General features: G+C 44.9%; 1 protein-coding gene across 1 annotated transcript in view; it reads left to right on the top strand.

Annotated features, from left to right (window-relative positions):
* LOC144762482 (protein eva-1 homolog C-like) overlaps positions 1 to 21203 on the top strand; it is an 811149-nt gene that overhangs the window by 210115 nt on the left and 579831 nt on the right. Inside the window, exon 2 of the mRNA XM_078647696.1 lies at positions 17255 to 17469. Coding sequence (XP_078503822.1) covers positions 17255 to 17469 — 215 coding nt within the window. The remainder of the gene's footprint in view (positions 1 to 17254; positions 17470 to 21203) is intronic.

Genomic DNA, 21203 nt, shown 5'->3' with positions numbered 1-21203 from the left:
TCCCCATATGCCATCAGCACTTCATGCGCCGCACTTTGCCGGTACAGCAGCCTCTACTCTAACTTCGTGCCACCTCGTAGTCAAGTACCACGTTATCACCTCTTGGCTTGGGCCCACTCCACTCTAGTAGTTCCAGTTCAGCCCACATACCTTTCATACCCGGCACGTACCGTGAGCACTGTGCTTCGCACTCTAATTCTATATCCTTGCAGTTTCCCAGAAATTGCACCTGGCACTTAAGTGTTCACACCCTTGTGCGGTCAAGCATCATGCTACCTTCTTTTGACTTGGGCCTGCTCTTTACCCACATCACCAGATCACCCAGCATATCTCCCATATCCTCCCGCCTCCTCACAGCGCTACACGAAGGTTGGCACCCCGGCTTGTTAGTAATTAGGTCTCAGAAGGATTACATGTTAAAAAGTTAGCAGACGTCAATTGCAAACCAAATGCTATGCAAATTCCTCACGTCCTGCCTTGCCGGCACAACCTGTCCGCAGCTATATCAAGAGGGGCTCTCCTGTCAGAGGTTAAGCTTAGGTCCAACGCTTGTGCCACATGGCGCATTTCAGCATGAGACTGTGACGGGCTGTGTATGTGTGTGTTGTTTATTCTGATATTCAAATCAACTTTCCTCAGATTTCTTCAGCCCTAAACTACTCCTTCTGTCATGCCGATGCTCACTGTCTCAGCCAACAAAGTTTGCTTTTTCATTGACAACGGTCTACAAAAATACCCCTCTTTCATAAAACGTGGTTTCATAGGCATACGCTTTTGTTACGTTGGATCTGCTTACTTTCCTAAATGAAAAATTCGAAAAGAGGCACATTTTCTAACTTTCATTTGAGCACCACTGCATATCAGAGTAACTGAGAGATAATTGATAGGTGCCTTTTGCTTCTAAAAAGGACTGTAATTAAGCGAAAAAAGGAATGTCCATTCTAACCAATGCATCCTTTCCTACAGAAAGACTGTCCTCCCAGCTGTGGCCTACCTGCCCATAAGCAGCCTTTATTTACTAGATATCCATCATATCGAATTAGTCCAGTAAAATAATAAAAGTGATTGCGCTTAGAAAGGAGTAGAAAGAGTACTTTTTTTTAAGTGTGCCCACACGCAGTAATGTATGTACAACTCCTACATACACACTTTCTTATACACTCTTTCTCTCTCACACACACACACTCTGCCTCACACACTCTCTCTCACACACACTCTCTCTCACACACACACTCTCTCACACACAGTACAGCCTTCTACCACCAACACTCTACCACTCTATCCGCCACCACCCTATCCATCACTCTATGCACCACCACTCTAGCGCACACACTCTAGCGCACCCACTCTAGCGCACACACTCTAGCGCACACACTCTAGCGCACACACTCTAGCGCCACCACTCTAGCGCCACCACTCTAGTGCCACCACTCTAGCGCCACCACTCGATCCGTCCACCGCTCGATCCAACTCCACCCTCCAACTCCAAAACCACCCTCCAACTCCACCCTACAACTCCACCATCCAAACCCACCCTCCTAATCCAACCTCCAAATCCACCCTCAAAATCCACCCTCCAAAACGACCCTCCAACTCCAGACTCCAACTCCACCCTCCAAATCCACCATCCAAAACCACAATCCAAGTACCCTCCAAATCCACCCTCCGACTACACCCTCTAACTCCACCCTCCAACTCAACACTCCAAATCCACCATCCAACTCCATCCTCCAACTACAAATCCACCCTCCAACACCACCCTCTAACTCCACCCTCCAACTCCACTGTCCAACTCCACCCTCCAACTCCACCCTCCAACTCCACCCTCCAAATCCACCCTCCAACTCCACCCTCCAAATCCAACTCCACCCTCCAAATCCAACTCCACCTTCCAACTCCAACTCCACCCTCCAAATCCACCCTCCAACTCCACCCTCCAAATCCACCCTCCAAATCCACCCTCCGAATCCACCCTCCAAATACAACTGCACCCTCCAAATCCAACTCCACCCTCCAACTCCACCCTCCAAATCCACCCTCCAAATCCACCCTCCAACTCCACCCTCCAAATCCACCCTCCAAATCCTCCAAATCCACCCTCCAAAACCACCCTCCAAATCCAACTCCACCCTCCAAATCCAAATCCACCCCCCAACTCCACCCTACAACTCCAAATCCACCTTCCAACTCCACCCTACAACTCCACCCTCTAACTCCACCCTCTAACTCCACCCTCTAACTTCACCCTCTAACTCCACCCTCCAAATCCACGCTCCAAATCCACGCTCCAAATCCACCCTCCAAATCCACCCTCCAAATCCACCCTCCAACTTCACCCTCCAACTCCACCCTCCAACTCCACCCTCTAACTCCACCCTCTAACTCCACCCTGTAACTACACCCTCCAACTCCACCCTCCAAATCCACCCTCCAAATACATCCTCCAAATCCAACTCCACCCTCCAAATCCAACTCCACCCTCCAAATCCAACTCCACCCTCCAAATCCACCCTCCAACTCCACCCTCTTAACTCCACCCTCCAACTCCAGCTCCACCCTCCAACTCCAACTCCACCCTCCAACTCCAACTTCACCCTCCAAATCCAACTCCACCCTCCAACTCCAAATCCAAATCCACCCTCCAAATCCACCCTCCAAATACAACTGCACCCTCTAAATCCAACTCCACCCTCCAAATCCACCCTCCAAAGCCACCCTCCAAATCCACCCTCCAAAACCACCCTCCAACTCCACCCTCCAAATCCAACTCCACCCTCCGTATCCAAATCCACCCTCCAACTCCAAATCCACCTTCCAACTCCACCTTCCAACTCCACCCTCTAACTCCACCCTCTAACTCCACCCTCTAACTCCACCCTCTAACTCCACCCTCTAACTCCACGCTCCAAATCCACGCTCCAAATCCATCCTCCAAATCCACCCTCCAAATCCACCCTCCAACTTCACCCTCCAACTCCACCCTCCAACTCCACCCTCTAACTCCACCCTCTAACTCCACCCTGTAACTACACCCTCCAACTCCACCCTCCAAATCCACCCTCCAAATACAACCTCCAAATCCAACTCCACCCTCCAAATCCAACTCCACCCTCCAAATCCAAATCCACCCTCCAAATCCAACCGCCAAATCCACCCTCCAACTCCACCCTCTTAACTCCACCCTCCAACTCCAGCTCCACCCTCCAACTCCAACTCCACCCTCCAACTCCAACTTCACCCTCCAAATCCAACTCCACCCTCCAACTCCAAATCCAAATCCACCCTCCAACTCAGTATGAATTATTTAAAAAAACCATTGTTATTTGTAAAATCAATACTTCTAAGTCACGTAAATACAAAACATGTTGCATTAAAAATGCTATAGGTGTCACATTGTCAAAAAATAAAAGTATTACCATTGTAAATGACAAAGCTATTTATTTCACAATTTTCAAAAATAACACATAAATAACAAATTTGTCATGTACAGGACAAATAACTCAAACTTTCCTAATGCGAGACCTATTGCATTGCAAATGCTTGTTTTACTTGATGTTAGACTCCTAGGTTACTGCAACAGCAGGCAGGTCCTGTCAGGGCTGTATCCTCCCTCCAACTGTCCCTTTATCCTAACTTCCTTTCCAGACCACACGCTGACTTGAGTGGAGGAGCGCCACCGCACAAGCCCCGGAGCTGAAAAATAAAACGATAATAAAGTTTGTTTATTACAGTTTTATTTTTCAGCAACACGTCCTGAACTAAGTGTCAGGACGGGGCGGGCCAGCACTGCCGAGTGGCAGCAACTGAGAGCTATGCGCTTTAAAATCTTGAGCCGGCCAGACATGCTGATTTTAAAGTTCTCTAACCCAGCAGTCTTAGAGAAAGTGCAGGCCTAATTCAATTAACCAGGCGCCCTTGAGTAGTCTTTCTTCAAGGCCTACAGACCTGCACTGAACATACATCAGCTTATATCCTCTTTCTTAAGATCAAAGTCTTCATAGCCAGTGCCTCCAGTCTGACACCCAGGCCTCAGTTCAAAACTTCTCTTTGCCGAGCAAATTGCTCTCCTGCTCCTCCAAACACAACATCCTCTTCTTTCAGCACAGACTGACTCATGCCAGAGAGGAAAGTTTCCATTTACCAAGTGCTGTGCATTGTCACAAGACCTCTGTCCATCGCCTTGACCGCAGGGCTGGAGCCACACCATCTCCTCTGCTCACTCTGTGTCTTAAAATATAAAGAAAGTCTTTAACAGCATTACAACAGGTGCCATCTTTCGTCACTGCACTGCCCTCCACAGACAATTGTTCTCTTACCTTCTAATACACTGCCAAACCTTGCGATTACATGTTTCCGCTAGACCCCTCACTCAACAGATAATTCTTCCGCTTGTTCAACATGACATCTTGTAAACTTGCTCACCACCAGACCTCTTTGGTCAGTAATTGATGTACCTCTGCCATCACTAAAAGCCCCTGCACACTCTTCAGTATTGACCTTGGTCAACATCACTTCTTGACCAATAGACAACTTCGAAAGACAATCTGCTCTGACATTGCACTAACCCGGAATGAGTCAGTGAAATGGTATTTGTATAACTTTGCTAATAAACTCATCAACCTCAACGGCTTCATTTTTAGACGGGAGTGACTCCAGTGGTTTGAGATCTGTTCTCATCTGAAACTCTCTTCCCTACAAGTATGTCTTGAAGAATTCCACACTCCAGGCACCCCCTAAAGCCAGCATGCAATGGTCTAATTACAAATCCTACTGTGCATCGACACCCCCTCTCTCCTGACTCAAGACCACCCTTCCTCGCCTCTCCCCAGCCTGAATTTGTTGGGACCCCCGTTGGACTTTGCAACTGGGCTTGTCGGTCCACCGAAGAGTAAAATCTAGGCACGTTTTCAAAACGAACGCACATGAAGGTAAAGTCCATTGTAATTGATTGGATCTAAATTTGCCCCGTGCTGACGGTGCTGGGGCGATTGCGTAGCGATTTAAATGTTTTCTGCTGACTTCTGCAGGTCATGGATTGGAAGAGTCCAAGCCATCAGGATCAGTGCACTGAGTACCATGAAACTGGCAAGAGGTCACACCTGTTATTTATAGCCCTTAGAAAAGGCAGGAATGAGACAGCAAAGACGGTATAGTAAAGAATATGTTATTCCTATATGCTTGTGCAATACTAGGAAATCTGACTGGATTGGAATTTACTATTCGGCCGGTGGTTGCGTATATCCCTTGCTTTCTGAGACCACGCGGGATGTTTTCAATTGTACAGGGGTGTCCAACTGAAAAAATGCACAGATGCAGGCCAGGATTTCAGGATAACCACAAAATGTAAATTCGTTCCATTTAGATTTCCGGTTGGACATTATTCTTATCTGTTTATCGGAAAATCTGGCATCGATCTAACTCCTGGACCAGTGTTGGAACGCCTCCGACACTCTCCCTCCCCCACCTCCACCCACCAGAGTTGTGGGTGAAGTTTGTGGGAGCTAAGTTCCCAGAAGCCTTGCATCAGAGGGGTTGCCGGAAGGAGCGAGGGTGCCTGCCAGCTCGCGCGTGATTAATGTACGGCGCAAGATTAAAGCTTACAGAAAACAGAACTAAACAGTCTCGGCGAAGACGCATAAAAATAGAGTGAAGTTTTCCCTGTGATAAGACGAGGCCGAATTCTTCACAGGTCACGAAGTTGAACCGAGGCTTGAAATTAGTTCTTGTCATCTGAGCTCGGTATGAATGAGCGTCAGACCACACAGCCGCGATGAGGCGCACGGACTGGATGAGGGGGCGGCCCTGGGAGGACCCCGTCGGCCGCCAGCCCTTCGTTTCCTCAAGGGTTTCCCTCGCACAAAGTGTACTCAGTCTGTGTGAACAGCGCTTCGAAGCTATTGACTCATCGACGCTCGGTGGCGCTGTTAAAGCCTTCATCCCATCCTCTGCCAAGCAGGGAAGGCCGTCCCCTGTGGCCAGGAGGCTCGACTTGTTTATACAGCTCTGTGCGACATCCCTACCTGTTGAAGTGAAGGTTGCTGGGGGATTTTGACTTGACACCTCCATTTTAGGTCCAGAACGCAGTTTTGTGTGAGGTGTGACAAAGGGCCAGATGTACAAACCAGTTTTCCAGGCGCAAAGGGCCCTATTTGTTTGCGACCGGAAAAATGCTTTTTCAAATTTACAAAAGGCGAGTTACCGAATCGCATTTTGCATTTGCGATTGGTAGGGACGTGTTTAGGGCGCCCCTTACAAATGCTGAATCGGTATGTTATGTATGTCTGGTTGCAAAACACTAATATGTTATCACCAGTTTAAAACTGGTGCTAAGCCTTCACAAAGCACAAAGAGGAAGGGGACCCAAGGGGATCCCTTCCTCTTTGAGAATGTAAAACAATTTTTTTTTTTAAGAGCAGGCAGTGGACCCACAGACCATTTCCTACTCTTAAAAAATTAAACTTCAAGGTTTCATTCTTTTCTTTTTACACACATCCCGTCTTCCTTTAAGGAAAAAGGGCGGCATTTAAAAAAAAAAAAAGATTGCTTTATTAAAAAGCAATCACAAACATGGTGCTCTGCTGACCTTGGCAGGCCACCATCCCTGTGAGGGCTGTGATTCCTAATGGGTCGCAAGCTTAAATATTCATGAGGTAGGTCGATTTGCGACCCACAAGGAATCCTAAATGAAACTGAAAGAGTTTCATACATGAGTAATACCGATTTCCTAATTCGGAGGAAATCGGTATTCCTAATATTTGTACATCTGGCACTGTTTCTCGGAAAATTCTTGATGGTAGCCAAATTACTTTCATCCCCCATACCTTCTTAGTGCTCCCAGTTTTCCCACCTAAGGGTCTTAAGAGAGGTAAAGTGCTTTGCCAAAGATCGCGGATGCGCAGCAGTAAATGTTACAGGCACAACTTTGTGATTCTACGTTAATTGTCTGCCACAAGGCCAGTGCAAGTAAACTCAGTTCTGGACACCAAGCCATGACTAATAGAACATGATGTTATTAGTCCTACTCCTGTTCACGATATTACAGGTGAAGGAGCTTGACATAGTTCCTGGTTACGAAAATGGCAGCTGTGATTCTCCATATCTGTCATCCCTGTCCTCCCTCTATTGCTATTTTCTTTGCATTTCTCCATCGTGGACTTTCTCATTCATTATCCCAAATCTGGCACTGGCAAGTCCAATTTGATGCCCACAGCTTAGACACATATTGGGAGTCCGGATAAGCACATTCACCAGATAGCTGCCGAGAGATAATTTGTCCAAATTGAATCTTCAGAAATTTGCAACTGGCACAACCACATGGACTTGCAGCAAGCAAGGGGCACACATAAGTATTTGCATTCTGCATTGCGAGCCTCATACTCAGCATATGCACATAATATAATGCATTTTCCCTGCTTCCTTCTTTATCAGGATTAAGACCTTAGAGGCCATTTCATGACCTTCTGATAGGCAATGTGTGTAATTGACCAGAAACTGTGAACTTTTGTATTCTTGATTGGCAGCTTTATAGTTTGATGCGTCGTGGTACCTTATGGCTGAAAACATGATTTTACACTGCCAGTGCCTGACCTCAACTTGGGCACACCTTAATTACATATTCTGACAAGCTGTCTTTCAACCCTCCAGAAACCTCACAAGACAAGCCTGCCATGTGGATCCTTTAAAATCCCTAAAGCAAAGAGGAAAGGTTAGGGTCAGCAAAGAAATAGAAGTGAGCAGGTGTGCCCGCATCATGTCGACAAGACTGTATTACAAACTGTAAACCAGCTCTCAGAGGTATCTCCCTTCCTTACCTCAGCCATACATTAGACATGTTTTTTCCCAATAATATCAGCTTCAACAGGTTTGAAACCAGGTTTGGGATTCTTCCGTCACCATGACTGTAGAAACATAAGTAGGATTAATATAATGTAAGATGCTATGATTGTGCTGGTGATTGCGGCTCACAGGAAGGTTGCTAGTCCCACTCCTTTAAGTACACCCCATAGTCTCAATGGCCTATACTGTAATATCAGGTCCATGTCAAAACACTCTACTGAAGTATGGGTCCTTATTTCTTCGCTTTCTCTAGACGTATGCTTCGTCACAGAAACACAGCGGAATTCATCCACTCGTCTTGTATTCCCCTGGCCCTAGCACAAAACTACCAACTGGTCAAGCTGGACACAGACCAGACAGGGAGGTGGCGTTGCCATTGCATTCTGAGGCACAGTCAATGTTGTAGTTACTGGCACCCTTCTAACTGACTGGGTGGAAATGTGAATTTTTCGAATTTAGATCTCCACTACGAATCACTTTTTCCTGCCATTTACAGTGCACCTGGAGCGAAAAAGGATTTCAACCGATTGTTAGCTGATTACATTGCTCCACATGTACTGGCATCTAATAAATGTACCGGCATCTAATAATTTCTTACTTTTGGGTGACTTCAATTTTCATGAGGAAAACACCACAAACACTGAGGTGGCCCAAAGTTTGTCAGACATGGAAATGATAGGCCTGCAACAGATAGCGACAGGCCTCGCTCATAAGGCAGGCAATACCTTAGACCAATTAGCAAGAAGTGATTCACCACTACCCCTCACGTGATCTGACAACTACCTGATTAAGTTGCAGAACAAAGAGACAATGGAAATTAGTACACTGGATTCCTTCTCCAAAGTTTCTGAACCTATAGAGACCATGCAGAGCAATAATTGGAACAGGGTTCTGGCTGACTGTCACAGCACCTTCACACAGGCGTTAGATAAGCTTGCCCCACTTAAACAAATGCCAACTATCACAAGCAGAGGCCAGGCCCCCTTCTACTCACCTGAATCAAGAATTGAAAAAGCTAGTTGCAAACGGCTTGAACTGAGATGGCACCAGACCAAATCCTCTTCAGATAAAGAAGTTTATAAATCAATGCTCAACAGCTACCATAAAAATATTAAATTGGCCCAAAACACATACAACTACAAAATTAACAAATCTGGTAACTCAGCGAAATAACTTTTTAAAGCTCTTAATGAAATTATTAAACCATGAGCTTGCAATTGGGCTATCTCCTCATCACAGGACCTATGTGATTCGTTGGCTGACTTCTTTGAAGAGAAAATCAATACAATCTATAAGAGCTTTCCTACTAATCATGGACAGCTAAAGGAGGTAGTCAATTTCCACTTGCAGCCTCCAAATGCCACTTTCTTCTTAGAGAGGTTTAAACCATACACCCTTGAGCAAACACAGGGGCTGTTAGCTCATGACAAATCATGCTCTCCTTGTATCGCTGCCTTCCAATCCAACTCTATTGCACCTTCCATTATGGCCCTTTTTAACCTCTCCTTGGACTCAGCTAAAATTTTGGCAGCCTGGAAATCCTCTCAGGTTTTTCCAATTTCAAAGAAACAAAACACCTCCTTTGTAAACTTCTCCAACTACCAATGCTTCAATCTTCTAGGAAAAAGCCTAGAAACCCTTATAAATAAACATCCAGCTGCTTTTCTGGGAGAACATGAGATTCTGGATCCTTTACAATCGGGCTTCAGAGCATTGCACAGCACCGAGACCACACGGGTTCCAGTCACAGATACTGCCAGACTATTCCTGGATGCTGGTACTCCAGCTATGCAGGTGTTGTTGGACTTGCCATCAGCTTTTGACACCGTCTCTCATGCTATACTAATTTGCAGGGTGTATGGTGTGGGCATTTTTGGCAAAGCACTACTTTGGCTCATGGATTTGCTGGAAAACCGGAAACTGACAATTTATTCGGACTTCTTCAATTCGCAGGGCTCCTCTTTGAGTTCAACATTATCTAATATCTATGTGTCCCCTTTTGTGCAAATTGTCAAAACAAGTGATTTCAAGATTATATCCTACGCTGATGACACCCAACTTATCTTCTCTTTTGTACATGGCCCTGATAAGGTGAAATCTTGTTTCTCTGACTGCATGAGAAAAATTGTGAATTGGATGACAACCAACGGTCTTCAATTAAACAGCGACAAGACTGAGATACTGTTATTTGGAAAGGCTCAGGAGCTCTTGGCCGCTGACTGGTGGCCCATTGAACTAGGTCTGGCCCCATCCAGAGGCAGGTAGTAAAAAACCTCAGAATAAAGTTGGACCAGACACTATCAGTGTAGGATCAGGTTATCGCTACATGTGGCACATTCTTTGCTACCTTGTGCCTGCTATGGAAAGCTTTTCCTTGATTTCCATCAGCCTCTGGTAAAACTATAATCCACTCCTTAATTATGAGTCGCCTGGACAACAGAAACGCGCTTTTGGCTGTGGCTAATGACACGCTGATGTCCAAATGATAGGTTGCGCAGAACACAGCCTCCCGATTGGTTTGCAATCTTCCCTCAAGCTCTCATTCAGCACCCATTTTGAGCGCCTTGCATTGGTTACCAGTTAGGAAGCGTACAATCTTCAAATTATGTCTCACTCACAAGGTGCTAACCAGCAAAAGCCCCAATTTTATATGCACAGTATGCTCTGCCATTATAGGCACCCTCAGACTGCTTAAATCCACTAACAAAGCTTTAGTAATGATTCCTTGAATCTGCACCGCGAGATTTGGTGGCAGATCGTTTTCGAATATTTCCCCGCTCCATTGGAACAAACTCCCTCTGCAAATTTGCTTATGTACGGAGCTAGGCAAGCTCAAAAGATTTCTGAAGGTGTGGCTGTTTTGATGTATTGTGCAGGCCTGAGGTAGTGAAGTGCCGAGATACACCTTTGAAAGTGAGTCATTGTGCTATAACAAGCAGGGTTGTGGAATTCCTATAGTCCGACATCCAGGGCATATTGTTTGGGGTCAAGAACAAGTACGTTTCCATGTGTATTTTGTCCTTAGGACACGTAGGCCCAACCCCATGCAGCATAAACCCTTGGCTGCCAGTTTACAGTACCACATTATGGATCATGCAAGAGCACTGTCTGCAGTTAGGGTAATTGTTGTGTTCATATGTTGATGCTGTTCGAACTTGTATTTATGGTTCATTAATGCAAAGCATTTATTATTAGAGTGAGCGTTCTGAGGAAAAAGCTCGGACTGCACTACTGGTAGTGGTTCCAGTATAAACATGTGTACACAAGTTTTCAAAGTTTAGCAGTATGAGGCTATGTTTAATGCTCACAGAATGCTCTCTGATTAGATGCAAATATGTGCAGAAGTTTGAAAGCAAGATAGATGATTCTTTGCTTTAAAAATAAAATGTTCACAAAAAAAATACAACTCGGAAAAAAACATTTAGTTAAAATACTGTAAAATCATACAAAAGACATAAAAAGGTGGATTTGCTACAATTGACCTGCACATCGAATAGTATCCCCTTATTTATACGAGCTACGTCCAGATATTAAATTCAACACATCAAGTTTCGAGTGCAGCTTTAGTGTTTGATGCACATCCACCTAGGGCATCAACAAGACTTTCCACCTACAACAATTGTGGCAGAATGTCACAACATCTAAGACCAAACACCAGCGCACATCACATATGGTATCTTATATCCTTTGTGTAGTCAGCACTTTTCTTCCATTAGTATTCTTGTTGGAACTTTCATTATTATTCCAAAAAAAGCAGCGTTGTGTATCCAATTCAAATTTTTATTGTTCTTAAAAGACAATGCTTCACAGCCAACGCGCGTTTCGCCCTATGCGGGCTTCCTCAAGGCTTAATCCAAACGTAAAATGTACTACCTTTCTAAAATCACAGGTTTGGCAGTATACCTAGTTCTTTATATAAGATTCACCATTCATAGAGTCCAATTTTGTCAAGCATTAACAATATATATATCCTTGTTACCAATAATCATGGAGCGAGATATGTTCCATCATGCAAGTTACAATCTCCTCAACTCTCCATAAACGATTTGCAGCAGCGTTGATGGAACTTATCATTGCTCCATGATTATTGGTAACATGGAGGACAAGGATATATATATTGTTAACGCTTGACAAAATTGGACTCTATGAATGGTGAATCTTATATAAAGAACTACGTATACTGCGAAACCTGTGATCTTAAAATACTGTAAAATCTTACCTGTTTGCCCTGGCCATGGAGCCGCTTGCGGCCTGGGTGAGGATGGATGCCCAATTGCGCGGTGTAGAGTGGGTAGGGGGCCCATCTGACAGAATCGCACTCTATGCAGACGACGTCCTATTCTTTCTCACGGACCTCAATAAATCGGGATCGAGGGTCCTTGAAATAATGCGCATTTTCGGTGAGGTATCGGGTCTTCGGCTTAATTCACAGAAGTCGAAATTGTGGGTCCTGGGTGACAGGGGGACTTTGGGTCCCTGGGCCTCGGTCCTCCAGGAGGCAGCAGGAGGCCTCAAGTACCTTGGGGTCTTTCTGACTGATGTGCAGGGAGTGTCGTGGTCCCGTAACATAGTGCCTGTTTGGGACAGGATCCGCTCGGATATGCTGATGTGGTCCCGGATGCCCCTGAATGTCTATGGCCGCTCGGCCATTTTTAAGATGGTGGCCCTACCCCGTATTCTATATCAATTGCAGAATCACCCCTACCCAGTTCCGCAGCAGTGGTTTCGACAAGTGAACTCAGCCTTGGGTCGGTTCCTATGGACCGGGGGAGCGATAAGAGTGGCGCTCCGCACCTGCTTCCTGTCGACCTATTGTGGAGGGCTGGCCACGTCTGATGTCCAGTCCTACTATCAGGCATCGCACTTACTTGTCCTCAACGAATGGTGGTACGGGGATCGCAGTGACCCGACCTATGCCCTGGAGAGGTATATGATGGACCCGCACACGCTCCATACTATTTTATACTCAGCGACTATCCGGAAGAGACTCCCGAGGGTCACCCAAGTAATCTTCAAAGTGTGGCGCGATGCGCTCCGCCGCATGGGATGGTGGAACAGGCTCACGGGCGAAACTCCATTGTGGCATAATGGGAGGCTGCCCGGATTGGCTGCACTCCGGGGCTTCGAGGGCTGGGATGCTATCGGCATTTCGGCGCTGGGCCACGTCCTGAAGGGCACAGTCCTCAAATCGTTCCAGGCATTGCAGCATGAATACAATATGCCCCGGTCCCAATTCTTCAGGTACTTACAGCTCCGACACGCCCTGGCCCCCGCAATAGCGGGCATGCCGTCCTTGCCGGAGTTTAGTCCCCTAGAAGCGAAAGTCTTTATGGGGGAGTTGGAATCGAAGAAAATCTCAACCATATATCAAACCTTAGTTACACACTGTTCCCCTTCTCTTGATAAGTTGCGGGCGGTCTGGGAGAGTGATCTGGGAAGTTTGGAGGAGGAGGACTGGAGAGAAGCCCTGGAGGCCCCTAGGGGAGCAGCGATAACAGTGCGCCTGCGCTTTATCCAATTTAAGTACCTTCACAGGGCATATTACATGAGGGAACGATTGTGGAAGGCGGGGCTGATAGCCTCCCCGGATTGTTTGAGGTGTGGCAGTGCGGTAGGCTCCTTCTTGCATACAGTATGGGGATGTATACGGCTGCAGAGATTTTGGACCGGTGTGTGGGACTGCTTGGAGGAAGTGTTGGCATGGGAACTCCCTCGCACGCCGCAGCTGGGCCTTCTTCACGTTATGGAACAAGTGGGGGGTAATCTGTATAAACGGCACTTGCTCCTACTGGGACTTACGGTAGCCAAACGGGATATAGCCCAAGCCTGGAAGGCCCCCAAGACCCCGTTGGTGGGGGTGTGGAAGCGGGGCATGGACTTTAGTATGGGATTGGAACGCCCGATCTTTGAGGCCAGGGGCTGCCCCAGGAAACATTATAGAATTTGGAAGAAATGGGCAGACTATAGGGGCCTGCTGCTGGACCCCCCGGTGCCCCGAACTGCTGCTATAGACCACGTCTGTACTACCCCTGAGTGAACTGACCACACGCTGCTATCATGATGCTTAGGCTCCTGTTTCTGGACAATGTGAACACCGTGCAGGGTGGGGGGTGGGATCCGGGTGGGAATGTGGGGAGGGGGGAGTTGGGCAATGTTGATTGAATTGCTTGACCACTATTGCTCTTATATGCTCACTGTCTTTCTGCCACTATGGAAGCAGTGTTTCTTTTCTATTTCTATCAACTGCTACAAAACTAATAAAATTTGGTCTGAAAAAAAATACTGTAAAATGTAGGTACCATTTCTTTGTAGCATCATTTATAAAATGTGTTGATGCATGTTAGTATTTCCCCAAAATATTCCTAATGGAAAATCGGTGAAACCAGTTTCAACAAGATTATGGGAAACATAACAATAAACAAGCATTGGCAAATTCAGTAGGTCTGAAATTGGTAGTCAGCCTTTTGATTTTGTCAAAGCGTGTCTGTTTTGGCATAGTTTTTGTAAAACCTTATTGCCGTGAGAGCTGCCAAGCCCTCACCATTAAAACAAGTATTGGCAAAAAGCAAAATACATTTTTGGTCTCAAAAAGCACACATTGCCACATTAGTTCCTGACACTGAACAAAAGTACGTTGTGTGCTAATATGCTCCTTGTGAAAAAGCAGAATGCTGCCACTCATAGTGAATCCAGCCGATAGATAGACAGAGAGAGAGATAACATTTTAATAAACACAAAAGGTCTTGCTTAACGCCAGACCTAATTAGCGGTCCATTTATTAAAGATACTTATTAAAGAAATCGCAAAAGTGCACCCACTGTATATGTCCTTGCATTAGTGCAGAATCACGGCTTTCATGATTCAGAAGAATTTACAGAACTAGGTCAAGAAATCATAGTCCTAGAAAATATTTGTGACCTACATTTTAGCACGAGCAAACATGCATGTGTAGATTTGCTCATGTGAAAATCTGTTGAGCCTTTGCAAGCTCACTCTACCTCCAACCACTTTTTCCCAACCCTGGAAGAAGTTTTACGTCTGCCATTGTCAGGAGTAAATTTCCAACCTTTCTCAGTACGGGAAAAGATTATAGAAAAGCTGGTGAAAACCCTTAAAACATGCAAGTTATTAGGTTTGCGCAGACTCAAAAGGGCATTACAATCCTGGAAATATTGCTTGCCACTCCGTTTAGCCCCAGTATGTAGTTCTGCGAAAAGGTGGCAAAATGAGGGAATTGCTAGTATTCAATCCCTACTATGGTTTTAGCCCTTGCATAATCAGAGAGACTATATCACAGCTCTTATATAATGATATTGTTGCTATAATTTGTCACTACACTACATGGCACAAAAGGGACAATTGGATTTTGTTACAGGGCAAGTAGATTTATGAAGCAACCTGCCCCATGGACAAGTAGATATTTTATTAAATTCCACACCCCTGCCATCTCATATCACTGTATTTCATGCTGAATTTTGCCAGCATATCAGAAATGTAATTTTTTATTGTAATTGCATTTATATAGTGCTTATTACCCTTGAAGAGGCAGTGAAGCGCTCTCAGCTGGGTTGGTTAATATCCTTTATGGATACAGGTGCCCGAGGAGATGAAGCCGTCTTTTGAGTAAAATGTGACATTGTCATCGCCTATTGCTGCAAGCAATGGGCAAGCCTGATATTCTATGTGTTAAAGCTACCCATCTTTCCATGCCCATCCACACTGCTATGCATGCAAACCTATTTCCCACATGTGCAGAGACATCCCTTTATTTTCAGTTTCCCTACTTTTTGGGGCTCTGGCATGGTACCCACAACTACATGTCCCCTGAATATTCAATTACTCTTCTTAGAATAGTAAATTATCCTGTTGTTGAATATTTGAGCCCATTTCTCTGCCTAAATTTTGCCTAAATTCTGGGAAAGCATAATAAAACAAGCATTGGCAAAGCTAATAGGTCTTGCCTATGCGAGATCTTTTGGCTCTGTCAGTGCTGTTTTGTAGTCATTTTGTAGAGCAAGGATATGACGGGGTCAAGAAATATTGTAACGTTTTGTGTACCATTAACACAATGAGCTGTTTGAAACCAGGTCCAAGATGCACCTTGCTCTAACTAGAGTTTAATTCAGGGCTGATAAATGAATCACTTACTAGGGACCATGTAAGCCGTCAATGTTCTGTACTAAAGGTTGACCTGTCAGCTTGCCTTGTAAATGAGTTGTTTTGTATCTGCTAAATCGCCCGAGAATGTTCAATACCGTGCTAGACTTCGTCTGGTGTCCATGGCTAGTTTTCTTTTTGTCGATGGACAGAGGTCTTGACATTTTGGTGTAAAACTAGTGTCAGAGTATTACAGTACATCTTTCAAGAGATGGATTCCTTGGCAAGAAGTAACTGATGTGTTCTTGACATATTCCTTGCATTCAATTGTGTGGCTTTCATTGCTTTAAGAAAGTAGGGCTATTATCTCAGTGCATGGGCGTTAAGCCGGCTATTCAATTTGGCGCAGATGCATCATTGAACTTATGCTAATGACTTTCACCATCTTGCAGTGACTGCCAGAGCTTTGACTAACATAGTTGTGTTGCTGAAACTGGAAGTGAGACTGCAAGCGACAGCAGAGTCACACATGTACAGAGTGCTGGCATGGCGTTAGCATTCTCCAACTCTGTTTGCACCCGTCAACATGGCCCCCTCAGCAAAATCCCTTGACCTGACCCCATTAGACTTTCCAAAGTTTAAACACTTCCTGCAGCAGCAAGTAGACTGTGGCATAAGCCTTAAGGGCCCACATGTGGGGCAGTTTTCTCTGATTACAGGAGACACATCTTCTATGATACCCCTACAATCAACTATCACCACATAGTACCCACAAAGTCTAGGTGTCCAAATCGGGTGTGAAACCGCACAGGCTATGTTGGTTACCATCTGCAAAGTTAAGATTTTGTAGATCTTCATTAGATTCCCAATGGTCACCCCTAACAACTCTGCTCGGAATACTGATGTTTCCACCTCAACCCTAACACTTATTTGTCGGTTTTCCTAAGTTTACGTTCATCAGCAAATCATAAATATTCGCAAATCCGCTGTCTATGAATTTGAACCTATCATTTCTACCCAAGGAGGACACTTTTTGAGCATCTAAGTGAAACTTGGGTGAGCAAATGTTATGTATATTTGTGTTGTATTATAAAATCTTAAAGTTGTATTACTTCTTGTTAAAATGTTCCCATACTGTACTGTATTGTGCAACTAGCCTCTTGCCACACACTAACTTTAAGCCTAATTATTGGACCATTTGTTTTAGCATTACGTACTTGGGAGAAATATTGTGTTAAATTATGAGGTTCGATATGTCAACGCTGTAACTTGACTTGCTGAGTCACAAGGATTAAAGAACAATTTTTTTTTTCCTTGGCAGGCTATATTTCAAAAGTGTTAAGAAATTATACAGACCACGCCTGCGACGGAGAATATATTTCGCTCCGTTGTCCTCATAGAACCACCATCAGTATACAGTCTTCCTTTTATGGCCGAAACATTCCGAGTCACAAGATGTGCCCTTCTCGGTATCAACAGTCCTACGCAATGTTCCTGAAGGAAGACGTCTCTTGTTCAACGGATACGTCACTGCAGGTACGGAAGTGGTTCATGGTCTATGTTTCACTTATCCGTGTAGTATCTTATAACGCACTGTCGGCCATTAATATGGCCTCATAGCGGTATCACCTGTAATACCATAGCTAACATTTTTCTACCCAGTAATCATTATCCTCCATAAGGAAGGAAGATAGTCCCTGTGTCGACCTTTCATATATTCTGTTTGTCTGTAGCTTTACCTCCTGCACCACTGTGAGATGATTCACAGAAATGTACTACTTTTTAAAAAAAACTGTGCCCTAGTTTTGGCTCCTTCGTTGTGCATAAAAGGATAAGAAATGGATAACTGAGATCTCAATTTTAACTCAATTCAATTAAAAAAAACTTTATTCGATCATTTTAAAAACAATCAGAAAAGCACAAGAATACACATCAATACATATTAAAAAATACAGTGATGATAAAAACTGGCACATGGGGGGAGGTGGGTGGGCATACGCAGCATATTACAAAAAGCACTAGACCCAAATTAGCTACTGAATTCCATACTTTTCCTTGCCGAAATACATTTAAGAATAAATGTCGCTGTAAAAAAACACACCCCTGGATCCTCAAGAACAAATAGAAACTTCATAGCGGCTTCAACAGTTCTCACTGAATGCTCTTTAAAAAGGGGTTTAAGGTATACAGTACGGAGATGCAGATATAGTGGGCAAATAAGCAAAAAGTGTACAGTGCTCTGCTTAAAAATCCCATTACAGGGACAGGGCGTAGTCGTAGGCTTTTTTATCTTGGGAAAAGCCACCAGCTTATGAACCATACCTAGACGCAATCTAGTAAGCACATACTGGTGGGAATGCCAGGTAGCAATTTTAAGATATTTACTAAAGCCATATGTTAGAATGTTATTAAAATAAAATTGGTGAGTAAAAAAATGGCTACTGGCTTCACAACGCTCTTTAGTCTTGGCTCCCAAATAAATACGTTTAAGTTCCTGCTTCGAGAGCTCGGTGGCACAATTAGGGTCTAGGGAAACATCCTTACGGAACACATCTCTATATGAGGTAATAACATAGTTGAGCCATGGGATCTTATCACGTTTCTCTAAAAGAAGGCAGTCGTTGATAATTCTTTTGGTAAAGCCTGTTTCCTCCTTGGCCCAGATCGATCTCCAGGTCATTAAGGGCCTTAATCCTATCAAATCAGTCAGAAAAGCGAGCCCCACTTCATGATGAACTAGCTCATTGGATGCAGAAGTGGGTAGACAAAGAAGTCTTTTTAAAAAGTCGTTTTCCGCCACTTGTAGTTCTCCATGGCGACAATGACCCCAGACCCCCGAACCGTAAAGTGCCATTGGAACGCATCTATGTCGGTAAATATAGAGCATATCATAGATACGGCGACTACCTAGTTTTTGGGCAAATTTAAATACTCTGTGTGCACCCTTACCCATTTTGTCCTTAGTGTTCGATATCTCCTGTGCCCATGCCCCATTACTGCTAAAGGTAATTCCTAGGTAGCAGAACTTATCTACAACCTCTATTTTTTGATCGGTAAGATAAAACGGCCTTAGCTTCCTCACCTTCTTGCCACATGTCATAATGAAAGTCTTGAATTGTTAATTTTGAGTTTCCTCCCCTTTATAAAATCACAGAACCTATTCATTAATTTCTGCAAACCCACCGGTGTCCGGGACAATAAAACCGTATCATCTGCATAAAGCAGAACTGGGGTCGCCTGGCCCTCAACAACTGGAGCATCGGCCTTAACTGTTTTTAGATCAGAATCCATAGCGTTTATGAAAAGGGAAAAAAGGAGGGGGACAAGGACACATCCTTGTCTAATGCCAGATTTGACTCTAATATTGCTAGTACATTCCCCTGCCTGTCCGAATCGTATCCGGGCAGACAGTTTACTGTACAATCTGGCTAAAAAATAAATAATAGGCGCGGGCCCCCATGTCCAATAAAGTGGACCATAGCAAAGCATGGTCCACCAAATCAAACGCACTAGATAGATCAGCGAAACAAAGGAACAGTGACCCCTGCTTAGCAGCAGTGTATTTACCAATTAATAAATCCAAGTTGATACACTGTTCAATAGTGCCAAGTCCCTTGCGGAACCCATATTGTGAATCCGCAAGGATACCATTGGCCGCTGCCCATTCCTCTAACCGCAACAGGAGGACCCTACTCATGATTTTCTGGGATGAGTCAAGGAGGGAGATGGGGCGGTAGTTTTTGGCCTCGCCCCGATCGCCCTTCTTGTAGATAGGTATAATTATAGACTCTCCCCATGTGGATGGGGTATTTTCCACCACTGCTGCATTAAAGACCTGTGTCAAAAGGGGACTCCATAACACCGGATCTGATTTGTAAAGGTCAACCGGTACCCCATCGGGTCCGGGGGCCTTCCCTCCCTTGCTTTTCCGGATAGCATCGTCTACCTCCAATGTAATAATATTAAGGGCAATTTTATACTCCGGGTCTGAGCCCCTAAGACATCCAGTTTCATCCCCGCCATGGTTAAAGATACCAGAAAAGTACTGGACCCAACTCTCCTCGCTGACCTGGGCAGACAGTACAGGGAATTCCTCTTTTTGGAGAAAAGGGCTATTTACAATACTCCAAAATAGCTTGCTATCTTGAAGATCTACCGCTTTGGACAGGTGGTGCCAAGCTTCCTCCTTTAATTCTTGCTTCCTACAATTTAGATTAAATTTATAGGCTGCCCTAAGTGTTTTGACTGCTTCCTTATCCCTAGGGCGGCTCGAGAGGGCTTTCTTTAATTCCTGTAGGGATTTAGTACATACCCCATTGAACCAACACAAATGCTTATTCGTGTTTCTGGCCCTGGTATTCGTTAGGACCCTAAGAATTATAGAATTTAGTTTCTCAAAGTCTGCTAGTATACCGATTGCATTGGCATTGGTTTCTAGACAGCTCTGCAGCACCTCAATACTAGCAGCCACGATTTTAGTCTGCAGCTGATCAGAGTTATCTCCGCACCATTTAATCCTGGTGCCATTCGGTCTACAGGGTATTATGTCTACCACTGCCCTATGGGCAAAATCAACCTTCCTCCCCCGGACTAACGTGGTCATAGAAATACCATTATGGTCACTTAAACCCAGCTCAACAACCTCCGGGATAGAGCAGAGGGGGCCAATGTGGGTCGACACCAACAAATGATCAATAGTGCTGCCTGAATTGCTCCCCACAAAGGTCAGGACCGTGTTACCCTCCTGGTCACGTCCCGGCTGGAAGATTGTTACATCTAATTTCAGCATAAGGGAGTTAAGAGCCTCTCCGTAAGGGTTATGTATAAAATGAGCTTGATCCCTTCATGCATCCCCATCAAAGCCACAAACGCTCATGAAGGTGAAGGGGCATGTTACAAGGTTAAAATCCCCTCCCCAAATGATATCAAAGGGAACTGGATTGGCCCTGCAAATTTGGTCGACTACAGACTCCAGCTCATTAACAAATATAGGACACGAAGAGTCAAACAAATTATTATAGAAATTAATTAGAAGAATGTTACGGCCCCCACTATGCTGTAACCAGAGTACATGTGAGTGGAAACCAACAGTCTTATGAAGTTTGACCCGGTCAGGAAAGTTCACGGCCAGAAGGACCACCAGACCTCCCTTAGCCCTGCCTATGGCGGAGTGCTGCGCCGGGCAATTATAGGACACAAATCCATCAAAGGAGATCTCTTCAGTGGACCATGTCTCCTGGAGACAGAGTAAATCGTAGTTTGAGACATAC

Source organism: Lissotriton helveticus, chromosome 6 (genome assembly GCF_964261635.1).
Source record: "Lissotriton helveticus chromosome 6, aLisHel1.1, whole genome shotgun sequence".
In the NCBI taxonomy this organism is placed as follows: Eukaryota; Metazoa; Chordata; class Amphibia; order Caudata; family Salamandridae; genus Lissotriton; species Lissotriton helveticus.
Note: the sequence above shows the minus strand (reverse complement) of the source record. Positions and strands in the feature narration are given on the sequence as shown.